Source organism: Geospiza fortis, unplaced genomic scaffold (assembly GCF_000277835.1).
Source record: "Geospiza fortis unplaced genomic scaffold, GeoFor_1.0 scaffold114, whole genome shotgun sequence".
Classification (NCBI taxonomy): domain Eukaryota; kingdom Metazoa; phylum Chordata; class Aves; order Passeriformes; family Thraupidae; genus Geospiza; species Geospiza fortis.
This window is the reverse complement of record NW_005054383.1, coordinates 3,107,944-3,120,077: the sequence shown is the minus strand read 5'-3', so window position 1 is coordinate 3,120,077 and position 12,134 is coordinate 3,107,944. Positions and strand designations below refer to the sequence as shown.

General features: G+C 42.8%; 1 protein-coding gene across 1 annotated transcript in view; it reads right to left on the bottom strand.

Moving 5' to 3' along the window:
* KIAA0556 (KIAA0556 ortholog) overlaps positions 1–11,242 on the bottom strand; it is a 55,635-nt gene extending 44,393 nt beyond the window's left edge. Inside the window, exons 1-6 of the mRNA XM_031060498.1 lie at positions 11,214–11,242; positions 10,871–10,946; positions 9,234–9,403; positions 4,546–4,631; positions 2,892–3,029; positions 637–901 (exon numbers count right to left, since the gene is read on the bottom strand). Of these exons, the coding sequence (XP_030916358.1) occupies positions 637–901; positions 2,892–3,029; positions 4,546–4,631; positions 9,234–9,403; positions 10,871–10,932 (721 nt within the window). The 5' untranslated portion in view covers positions 10,933–10,946; positions 11,214–11,242. The remainder of the gene's footprint in view (positions 1–636; positions 902–2,891; positions 3,030–4,545; positions 4,632–9,233; positions 9,404–10,870; positions 10,947–11,213) is intronic.
* Positions 11,243–12,134: the final 892 nt, after the last annotated feature.

The following is a 12,134-nucleotide window of genomic DNA, read 5'->3' as shown; positions in this document are numbered from 1 at the left end:
GGGAAAGAAAAAAAAATAAAAGGAAGCAGTAAAATAAACAAAAGCAAAAAACCAAAACCAATTGCTGTACCAGAAATGAGCAGGGAAGGAATTTTGAGAAATACTGAAGGTAGGCTTAGGTCTGGTTTCTGCCTGAACTCTTCACCCTTTGTTAAATCATCTTTGAGACCTAATGACTGGTTGTGGGTTTGGACACTGAGGCTCCAAAGGAGACAGAAAGAGACAAAAGAAGTGGCTCATGTCAATCACCAGGGATGAACAGCACACACTGGGACAGATATGTGAAATAAAGGTGAGACTGAGAAGATTTGGCTGCCTGAATTACTGCAAAAACAGTTCAAAAATATATCTAAAAACATGGTAATTCCTTGGGAAATCTCACAGACAATCTTAGTTCAGGTGTCTAGAGGTGGTGATGCAGGTGCAGTAACCAGGTCTGTATCTTTGGATTTGCCAAAAAGTTCCTAATGAAGTACAAGAGGATGAGTGTCCCAAATCAGGAGATCAAAATAACAGGTTTGCTGAAGGGCATGAGAACTTAGGAGGGTGTGGAGTAACTCCTCATGATCAACCTTGAAAGCAATTCTCTAAAAGAATGATTATTGCAAAGAAGAATTGTGCAAGACACAGACTTACTGCTTTGATCCTGGTTGAACTCCAGCACAGCTAGGGCACCAGAATCAAGGCTAGAGCATCTCCCAGCATCCTGATGTTCAGAACCTTCCTTCTGCAGTGCCCCACTGCTATCCAACTGAAGGCCTTCAAAGCCTGTAATTGCTTCCTCAGTGGGAGATGGGTCTGAAAACACATCCTCTTCAACAGAGTCATAATCATCACTAAGGGAGTCTTCTTCCATCCTCTCCTCTTCCACACTGTGCTGCAAGCTGCTTCTCAATTTCTGCTACAATATAAACACATCTGTCAGAAAAGCTCAAACTTGTATTTTAGAATAAACCAGAGTGGCTGCCAGTTCCTCTCCAGGAGAAAGAAAAATCTTCTGAGGAACTCAGAGCCATGATGCAGCTAAAAATATTCCCATTCCTATGTCATGTCTTGCCTCATTTGATGAGGGCTTGTAAAGAAAAATCATCCTACAACTGCTGTGCTCCTTCTCATCAGTATCCAGCAGGAGCATTCTCTAGGCCAAGGAGCTTTTATGTGCAAAACCAATTTTTAGGAGTAAGTTACAAAAAGCAAGTAAGGGGGAGAGCAAAGGCATATATTTGTGCAGTCTCACAGTTGTGCCTTGCTGTTTGAGGAGTAGCTGCAAACCAGAATTTCCAAATGCCTTCACAAGACTGTCAAGCTCATGTAGCAGCAACTCCTTTTTAAGCACATGATAGATGATAATAGTCCTGCCTTGTACACATCTGTACTTCAAAAACCAGCAGAAAAAGAGTTGGGCTCTGATAGGCTAAGCTCCCAGCTTGCACTGGGTTTTTTGAAGTGGACACACTCTAACAGGATTTTATGCAAAAAAATAACCTTTTTGAAATTTACTGTGGAAAAAAATGGCCCTGCCTCTCCCATCACACACCACAAACAGCACAGATGATGCTGGAGAGCTGTGGGCTTTCATGAATGCATAAGGAAAAGACCTTGCATCTCTTAAATGCCTTCTTATTTCCCCCTGCTTTGTTGGTATTAGAGTTTTGAGATAAATATAGGTAAGCAAACTGTAAAAAATGAAAACCTGAAGGTACCTTAGGTACAAATGAACTGTGACAGTCTATATTCAGTTTGCAATGAAGGCTTCAAGCTCCTACAGATTACACCTGTTAGGAAATCCATGTTGACAGAAATATATTAAAAAGAGCAGACAAAGTCAGCCTCAAAAGAGGGTTTATAAGCAACCTGAGCCTCGATATTGAGCATGTCTTTAAGACAGTCAAAACTAATATTTCCAGCTCTTTGACAGGAAATTGTACAAGTTTCTTTTCCTTTGAAACCTCTGCATCTGCATTGTAACAAGACATTCAAAAAAACACATTATAGCCCCAGCAAAATCAAAATTGTTTCCATCTTGACTAAAAAGAAAAGGGGAGTTGTTTTGAAATTATTAGCTTCCTATTAAAAACACATAAAATATATAAATATTCATCAGTGTAAACAAGTTACCAGCTTGTAGAGCAAAAAATAATCATCAATGCAAGAGCAATATAGAAAAGAGAGAAAGATGCAAGCTAGGAAAATATGCTTGGGAATTTTGTCTGATGTCAGTGGTAAGATCTGTTAACAGTTTCATATATAGATGCTACTCCACTACCCAGAAAAGCTTTATTTATGTCATTAATTGCTTAGGCAGAAAAACATTCATAAATTTTTGTTCATTGATTAGTTTTCTTTCACATTTGTGAAGTGTGCTAGAACAAACTGCAATTAGTGATCAAATGGAAGGCTGCACAGTCAATACAACAACAATCCTTGATGCAAAGCAACTGCATTGATTAGAACATTTTCAAATAGTCTGATTTTTGTTAGGTAAAATAATGACATGCAACAATTTAGCATCATTATTTAAAGACTACCCTAAAGGCACCAAAAGCTGTTGTTTCAGCTTTCTCTAACCTGATAGCCAGGAGTGATGTTCACCTGCACAACCATTAAGTGAACTGAAAGAGGCTCCTTGAAGGAAATATCTCAATTCAACCCAACAGAGATAATATTCCCCCTCCTAAAAATAAGGTTTAACATTTTGTAGTGCTGCTGATTGAGACTTGATTTTTCAAGCAGCTTTACTTTTCATTTTTTTCCTTCTTTTTGTCACATCTCATCAAAGCAAAATTCTCTAATGAAGACACCACAATAGAGGGGTTTGGGTGCTCCAGCTGGGCATGATCACATTTCAAATGACACTGCCATGAACAACAGAAAACAGCTGACAACTGTACCTGGGAGAGAGGACCATCATCATCATCACTGCTGCTCTCCACATTCAAGCTTTCATAAGGTTCAAAATCTTCAGAGTACTCCAGAGATGGTTCAATGTAGAGTTTACCCCCTTCTTCTGTTTTAATTGCCACAGTTTTCTGTCAAAAGAAGCATGCAAAGAAACCAGATTTCTTCTGTGTATCAGCAGTACAAAAAGACTGACCATCATATATAACAAGAGCATGATCAAGCACTGCTTTTCTCCTCTGTTCACAGGAGGGTTCTGTCCTCCCTGAGCTCATCTTTGGGCCCCTGAATTATGGTTTATCAGCCCTGGTCTAACTCCCCACCTGCTGCTGCTGAGCCCAGAGTGGGCAGTGATATTAAACCTTGCTCTCTGTTGTTCCCATACTCCTCTAGAATTTTCTAAGTGCCAGGGGCAGAGATGTCCCAGAGGGAATATCCTAAGACAACTTGGGTGAATTCTTTCAGTGAGTCCATCTTTCCCCCTCACAGCATCCCTCATCACAGCCCAAGTCTGACAGGTTTGGCTAAGAATTGCTGGGTCCTCTAGATATCCAAAAAATCCCCATGGAAAATCAATGGGAAAGGAAACTGTTCAGTCTGTGGTTGCACTTTTCCTTAGCTAAATAACTCCAGTTGTTCATAAGGATATAATAACTCCTATCCTCCCATCCAACTGGATAAAAGACTTAAGGAATCATCCTAAGCTAGTCCCAAGTAGCAACCAGGTTTTAGTACAGAGCCACACATCTGGCAAATTCAGCAAAGAAGTCTTGACAGGCCATAATGGAAGCTGAGAAAATGAATTCAACTAAGCAGTAAGAATGGTAAATAAAGTAATGCAGTCTTAAAGCTTGAATGTGAAGTATTTTCTGAAAGAAAAGAAAACCTGCACAGCACAAACACTTATCCACAGTGCCAGAGACCTCTGATCCCATCACTCAAGCACAGACTGAACATCCAGCCAGGCCAATGGCTAATGAAGTAGTGTAATTACTTGGGTGACATGTCTCCATTGTTCTGAATTCACATTTATAGTTTTAATTAAGTCCTTGACAGGTTAACTCAGATCCTTCTTTAGGCCGAAAGAAAATGGGTTTCTCTTCTGAGAAGAGAACCAACAACTGTAGAGCTGATGGCTCTAAATTTCTTGTAGATAGGGTATTTTTATCCAGATGCATTTCCCTCTCTTATGACCTACAAGAATTTATCACAAATTACGACTCAAATTATGCAAATTACATTTCTTTGTCCCTCAATCTTGTTGCAGGATGGAGAACAGCACTAACAGGCAGGGATGTCTCTCCAAAATGAATTTTCCCATCCTTTGCACTAGATAAATTCCCTAGGGTGCCACCAGAGCTATCCAGCAGCAGCTCTTCTGCTGGAGGACACACTGAGCCACTCATGTCCAGGCTACAAAAGTTTCTGTGATGAATGTCACTGAAACCAAACCCTTTCAATGAGATTTGCTTCTTTAGGCTTCCAAGCAGACACAAATCTGGGCAGGGTAACATTTCATGTTGTTAGCATCCAACCCAAGCCATCAGAGAGCCCCAGCTGCCCACTCTGTACCACTTACAACCAATTTCCCCTGAAGTTATTTGCAACCTAAGAATCAAAGTCCCATTTCTCCCACCTGCCCCATACCTGAAGCCAATTCCTGCGTTGTATCTTGCCTGGGACTGTCTGAGGGCTGTGTTCTGGCAGCCCACTCTCTTCTAGCTGGGCTGCTTCTTCAGCAGGGACACACAAGGATTAGGAGACGGGAGAGAGAAAGCAGAAATCCAATATTAGACAATAAACAGACACCTTTGTTTGTGGATTTGTGTGGTTTTGTTTTCCCCACAGCCGAGGACAGAAGAGTAAATCTGACACATAAATAGAATCAACAGCTGCAAAGATATCCCATATCAGATCCTGGCCAGTTCTAGCAGCAGGAGTTTTGAACCTCTTCAGGGACAGTTTTCAAGTGTTTTTAGGAGAATAAATTATTATAAGATACAATAGCAGGAGAAGCCCCACCTTTTTTGAGATGAAAATATAGAAATACATTCTAGAACAGGGGTACACATCATTCTGATCCCCAGCTGGGCAGAAAGTAACCTGTCTGAGGTTCTGTGCCCAGAACCCAACTACCAAAGGCAGACTGACAGACAGGGCTCTGCTGAACAACAGGTGATATGCTGGGTTTACAAAGGAATTGTGTGTATTTACTCTCAAATTAAGGAAATATAAAGTATTTGCAGATTAAACAGAATGTACTGGGTATTTAACATACTGTGCAGAGAAGGATTCTTCATGTATGACCCATAAATGAAGGACAAGCAACCATTATCCTTCATTTCTAAGATAAGGAAGAGTTGGTTCAGGAACTTCTGCAAAAAATCTCTGTATGGTCAAGGAGAACTGAGAGTCTCTGTGCTGGAAATTGCCTCAACTTAGAGTGGAACAATGGATTTTTTGAGAAGATCCTTTGATTGAGAGAAAGAGACAAACAACTTGTAGGTCACATCAGCGTCCTCAATGGAACAAAGGCATCACCAACACTCTCAGTAGCATCCTAAATAAAGGCATCTCATTTCCTATGGCCAAGACAGATTTACAGCTTCCATTTCTTCTCAGTGGAGAAAAACAGCTGATGCAAAACCTTTTTTCTTTAAGCCATAATTTAATGGTCACCCTAAGGCTGCAGGAACTGGCACTGCCAATAAAAGAAGCTATTGTCCTACAAAGGTCATAGAATCACAGAAAGATTTCATTTGGAAGGAACCTCTGGGGCTCACCAAGTCCAGCTTTCCACTTGAAGCAGGGCTTACTTCAAAATTAAATCAGGTTGCTCATTACAGCTCTCAAAACCATATTTTCTTTTCTGGGGGTTGGACAACCCTACATGCAGCTGTACAGTGACCTGTTCAGAGAACTGATATGGAAAATTTTAAATGTGGGAAAACATAAAAGATTCCTTTAAGTTATAGGCCCTTGGACAATCTGGTTCACCAGGAGACTGCACAAAAGCTGGTCCAAGCAGACAGGAGGGAGCAGGCCCAGGGCAGGACCATCCTGGGGGAACAGTGTTTGTTTATGTCCATTTGGAGTGATCACAGCATTGCAGGATGTTGTCATGTTGTTCTATTGTTCCAGCACAAAGTATCTCTCTGTCTGTATCTTCCCTGTCCAAACCAGGACTAAACACAGAGGGGGAAAGGAATGGACTAAGGAAGAGAAACAGCCCTTCCAAGCAGCGCTCCAACAGGCTGCTCCCAAGGAACACCAGAAATCCTTTGTGCCACCATTGGTGCTGATTGCTCTGCAGCATTGGCTCTGCTGGCACTGAATTGCCTTGAGCTTACACTGTGAGAAATGTGGTTGGACTCAGTCACTGCTTTGGGAGAGAACTGGAAGCTCCTTTCCCTTGCACTCTCTGAGAATCCATCTCTTCAAAGCAACTGCCCAGAAGCCTCTCAATGTGCTGCAAATGTGAGCAGGAAAAGGGGAGATGGCAGGACTCATGCTACCACTGCTGAGAACTTCATCCTCAGAACTGCTTGAGTGGCTCAAGAGACTCTGCAAGTCATGGAGTGACAGGACAAGAGGGAATGGTTTTACACTAACAGACAGCAGGGTTTGATTGGATATTAGAAAAAATGGTTCCCTGGGAAGTTGGGGAGGCCCTGGCACAGGGTGCCCAGAGCAGCTGTGGCTGTCCCTGGATCCCTGGCAGTGCCCAAGGCCAGGCTGAACAAGGCTTGGGGCACCCTGGGATAGTGGAAGGTGTCCCTGCCCATGGCAGGGATGGAGCAAAATGAGCTTTAAGGTCCCTCCCAGTTCTGTGATTCCATAAGTCTACTTAGTGATGGATTTTTAGTGGTCATAGTTTGACATGGATTCAAGTGACCAGGTCTCTGTAAGCCAGGAAGAACAGTCATTGAAATCCCAGGCAGGGGCTGATGCAGCTGAGCAAGTCATCTGTGCAACAAACATTTCTTTGGAACAAAAATATCCTTCCCATGGGATGGATGGGATGTGAATACCAACCAGGTCTTGTTTGGGCACACAGAACAGCTCCACTGGTGTCACTCCCTCAGAGATTTGAGCTGTCAGTGCCTGTTTGACTAGGCAAGGACTGAGAAGTACGTCCTCAAAATATTAGTCCTAACCCAAGGAGACGCCATATCACCCTCAAGCCACATATTTGTGACCACACAGACACTCACTGGAACCACAAACAGAGTTGGGAAACCATGTGTGGGTTATAGACCCAAAGAAATGCCAGCACACCTAAGCCCAGCTTCACTACCCTCCAACCCATCATTTCCTTTAACTCATTACCAATCCTAAGCATAAAAACTTTATCAATCACTATTATCAGTAATTACTTCTAGGGAACACAAAGAAAACAGTCCTGACAAACAGATTTATGATGACACTTTCAGGAAGCAGAAAGAGGAATTTATGCCTGTTCTGGATTATTAAGTACCACCCATTCCTAATTTTTCAGTGAAGACTAATCCTATAGATGGATGCTTTAGAAGTAATAAATGATGCAATAACTCTCATGGGAGATGGATAGGGAAGAAAACTCAGTGCTGTATCTCAGCTAGGAATCATTACTGTAAGTAAAATCATATTCAATCATTGAGAATACCTTGAAAGGAAAGAGACCACAAAATTGCTAAGGTAGAACTCCCAGGCAAGAAGCTCCTACAGACCAGCAGTGACTCCCATTCTGGACTCCAGTGGCAAAACCAAATGGAAGAGGAAAAATGACAGGATAATGGTTCAGTTGGTATCTTTCACTGCAGCTTCATGGGTTTAAAACAACACCACTGGAGAGTTAAACAGCAAAACACTGAGTTATCTTCTGCAGAGCTGGTGTTACAGTCTCTGATTAATGGAGATGAGGAAAAGAACAGAGACTGCAACTGGAGTCTTCAGAGATCCCTAAGACATGTATTCCACCTTGCCTGAAGCAAATGGCTTTAAGGGACCATAGAAATAAAGAATTTTAGTTAAGCTGAGACATAACAACTGCACAGCAAAAGTTAAAGAGGAAATTTCTCTTGACAGGAGTTCCACTAGAGCTGCTGCCACAACATCCCTTCACAATTTTTGGAGCAAAAAGTCCAAGATGTTGATTTACACCCTCTTTAACTACCAGAAGATGTATCAGCCCTGTGTGACAGAGCACCCAATTTCCACCATTTCCCAGAACATGACCATTTTTACATCATTGCACACAAGGTTTCAGTTTCACAGAGAGCAGTGGAGCCAGGTGACAAGCTGATTCCTCATCACCATCCCACACAGCCTGCAGGAAATTATACAAGCTGAACACACCTAAGCCTGCAAACAAGTAGTATGTGCCCAGTGTAGCAGGAAAACAAATTAAGGAGATGAAGTTAAAGACATGGTTGGAACAGTTATTGCAGGAAAAGTTTGTTTCTGGTATTGTTGAGATTAATAAACTTTCAATCAATAAATTATCATAGTAGGTAACTTTTTTAACTCTTTGTCTTCATTTTAGGTGAAAATGAAGCTTAAGCAGGCTCTCACACATTAAAGAAAACACACTGAGATAGGCTGTAGCAAGTGTGAACATAACTGACTAAGGCTGGTAAACTGCTTTACACAGGGATTTAGTAAAATCAACTTTCTTTTCATTATGCTAAATAGATTAGAAGGCCAGTAAGCTCATACTTTATACTTTCATGCATGCAAAATTATTCCTGTCACTGCACTGCTCTCGATGACAGACAGACTTAAATTAGAAACAAAATACCCATTTTTCCATAAAGCCAGCTAATCACTGGGGAAAAAATGGTTGATTTTCTTCACTTCAAATATTTAAATAAAGATTAGCTATCTTTTTAAGACAACTATTATAGCTTAAATGTAATTTATGAGCTTAATGAAGCTATTACTGGATATAATTTGATTACAGTCTATGTCATCAAATGTCATTTGTCCTCAGGACACCAGGCTTGGATAACACTGAAGTCCATCAGATCTTAAATCCTCTTAATGGTGTTATGTGTCAAAGGTATACCATTATTTTCCCCTGACAATTTATATACATTTCTAATCTTCTACTTTTAGTTAGAGCCGTTTAACAAACGGAGAGGCAGGGAAGTGAAATGTTGGAATTAAAGAGGGATCAAGTGAAAAATGGATAGGGTGTTGCATAGACTCTCCCTTACACACAAGTAGCTTAAGCACTCTGATTTCCATGGAATTTCATCCCACCAGGCTCCAGAGGTGCTGTCCCTGGATCCCAGTGACCTCTCTGAGTGAGTGCCAGCCCTGGTGCAGCTCTGCCAGGCTGCCAGGGCACTCACCCTTTGTCCTGGTGGGTCTGAGCCTGTTTCTCAGGCAGCTGTGTGGGGTGATTTTCCTGGGGTACTTTCTCAGCTCAGAGTTAGCTCCATTCACATACAGAGAAAATCCTTTTTCCAGCTGCTCCAGTCTGATTTGCACGGGATCTTTTCTTTTTAACCGCTCCTGCAGCCTGAAGGAGAAAGGCCAATAACTCATCCTTGCACAGTGCATACACAGATGGTCAGATCTTCAATAAATACAGCAACACACCATGTCACAAAGCTGAAAAATATGTTCCCAGTGCAAGGAACCCTTTCAGAATCCATCTTCCAGGGTCTGTTCCTGTTCTGTAACGTGTGTATGAGCACCCACACACTGTGACAGATGAAGTTTGACCAAGCTTTTCCTTTCTGAGGTTTTCTCCATGTTATTTCTTATTTCACATTATCTTCTCCATTTGGTATTTTGCATGTTTAACCTTTCTTCTTAAGAATTTTAAATAATTTCACTTAGAATTTCAAAAAGCTTAAAAATTGTTGGCCTCTTTTCAAGAATAAAAATGATGATTTGTGTTTTGAAACTGGAGGTAGAAAGCCCCCAGCCAATACTGCAGTTAGAGATAGCAGAAAATTAAATGCTGGTTAAAATAATATCAAAATAATGCCCTTCCACGGGCTCAGTTTCAGCTGTTCTCCCTCTTCCAACTCTCATTTTCTCTCCTTTCACCATGGGTTATACCCAGTCCATGCTAATTCCTTTGGTGAGGTGACATGCAGGCCAGGAGCCTGGCATCATGTGGGTGACAATTTGTGAATTCCCCTGCACCACCTGGTTTCCCTCTAACTCCAGGATGGGTCAACCCACAGGCCAAAGTCCCCCAGGTGTCTGTGTTGTGACACAAGCCACCTTTTCCCAAGAGCATGTCCCCAGCAGTCAGAATTAGAGCTCTGATATCGAGGATGCACGTTGGTTTAACCATTAAATAAACTGGTTTTATCATTTTCCAAAACTGCTTTAGGATACTATATAGGAAAGAAACCTGTGATCACAAAAATTGGTTTTTTAACATAATTGTGACCTTTAAGGTCTTTTTACCAAACCAATTTGTTATATAATTTGATTAGAAATCTTATGGTTTGTGTTAAAGGAAGGAATCCAGCAAGAGAGTTCTCTAGACTCCTCTAAAATAAGCTATGAAGTTCATCTGTCCAGGGTATAGTGACAGGAACATATGAGCAAAGAGGAAAAGAAATGTTTGAAACCTGTCTGAAAAACACTGGAGTTTGCAAAGGCAACGTGGCTGTTCTTATTTCCCACTTTTCTGTATTTCTGACAACATAACAACTGTGCCTCTTAACTACATCCTCACACAGTGTGAGCTGCCAGTTACTTCTGAATCTACAACCTCTTGCTCTATAAACAAAAATCTTCCCTGTCACTGTGGGAAAAGGAACTATTTTATTAATAAATGTATTTATATTTTAAATGCTGAAGAAACATTGTAATCTCCCCTAGAAATAAGAACCTTTAGCAAGCAAAGGGAAGAAGAAACACCTGAATGTTTTAAGGCACAGCAAGTCAGACTTTGCATCACAGCTGCTGATATTTGATACAACAAATATTTCATACCCCAAGTGGAAACAAATGTGAATATTACCGGTTTCTCTGCTGAAGGGATATTAAATATTCGTCATGTTTTTCATCAAAGTCAGTCACCATGTCTTAACATAAACCTGAAATGAGAATATAATGGTCACACTGAATGATTTATTATGGAATACCACTGGTTTTGCACCTTCAATAGATGAGAGGGCTATAAACTGAAAAACATTCTTCCTTCAACCACGCATAAAGCTGTCAGGGCTGTAAATAAAACTCCTGCAGAACAGAGGAAACAGTAGCTGTTTTACTTATTTTTCAGAACCCTTCACAATCTATGGAAGAACCAAAAAAACCTAAAAGTAGAAGGCATATGCCATGACAAGTTTATAATGCCAGACCTGGTAAGCAAGAGAAGCCCAGTGGTGGGAGGAATTCTTTGAGCTGCTACTTGTTCGGTCAGTTCATCCTACAGCCTATTCACTGCTGAGGCTGCATCTATTTGTACAAGCAGTACTGGCTTGCCATTCAGGAAACCTGAATTTTTCCAGCAATCCTCACCACACCGCTGCCGCAAGTTGTGCCAGGGTGTGCTCGTACACTGCCCGAAGTTTAGATGTGCCAGAGAGAACCGCGTGTTTTGTCCCGTACCGACCGCAGGGCAGCTGAGCCAGAGCCCGGCCCCGCCTCGGGACAGACCCCGGACACAGCCCCGGCTGGACCCGGGACAGATGGACACGGCACCGGGATGCCCCCCGGACACAGCCCCGGCTGGACCCGGGACAGACCCCGGACACAGCCCCGGCTGGACACGGAGCCGGGACAGATGGACACGGACCCGGGACAGACCCCGGACACAGCCCCAGCGGGACCCGGGATAGAGCCCCGGACACAGCTCCAGGATGGAAACGGACACAGACTCGGGATGGAGCCATCAGACAGCGGCCCTGGCCGGACACTGACCTCGGACAGAGCCCCAGGACGGCCACGGACCCGGGACAGAGGCCCCAGACGGGACACTGGACGCTGACACCGGAGAGAGACCCCGGACAGAGCACCCAGAGCACAATAACCCCGGACAGAGCCTCCAGGTGACACGAACCCGGACCGGACACTGACCCCGGACAGAGCTCCCGGACGGATACGGACCGGGGAAAGAGACCCCGGACGGACGCAGATCCCGGGGCAGAGTCCCTGGACACGGACCACGGACACCAACCCCGGACAAACACTGATCTCGGACAGACACTAACCCCAAACAGACACTGACCCCGAGCAGCCACAGACCCCGGACAGACACTGACCCTAGACACGGCCGCCGG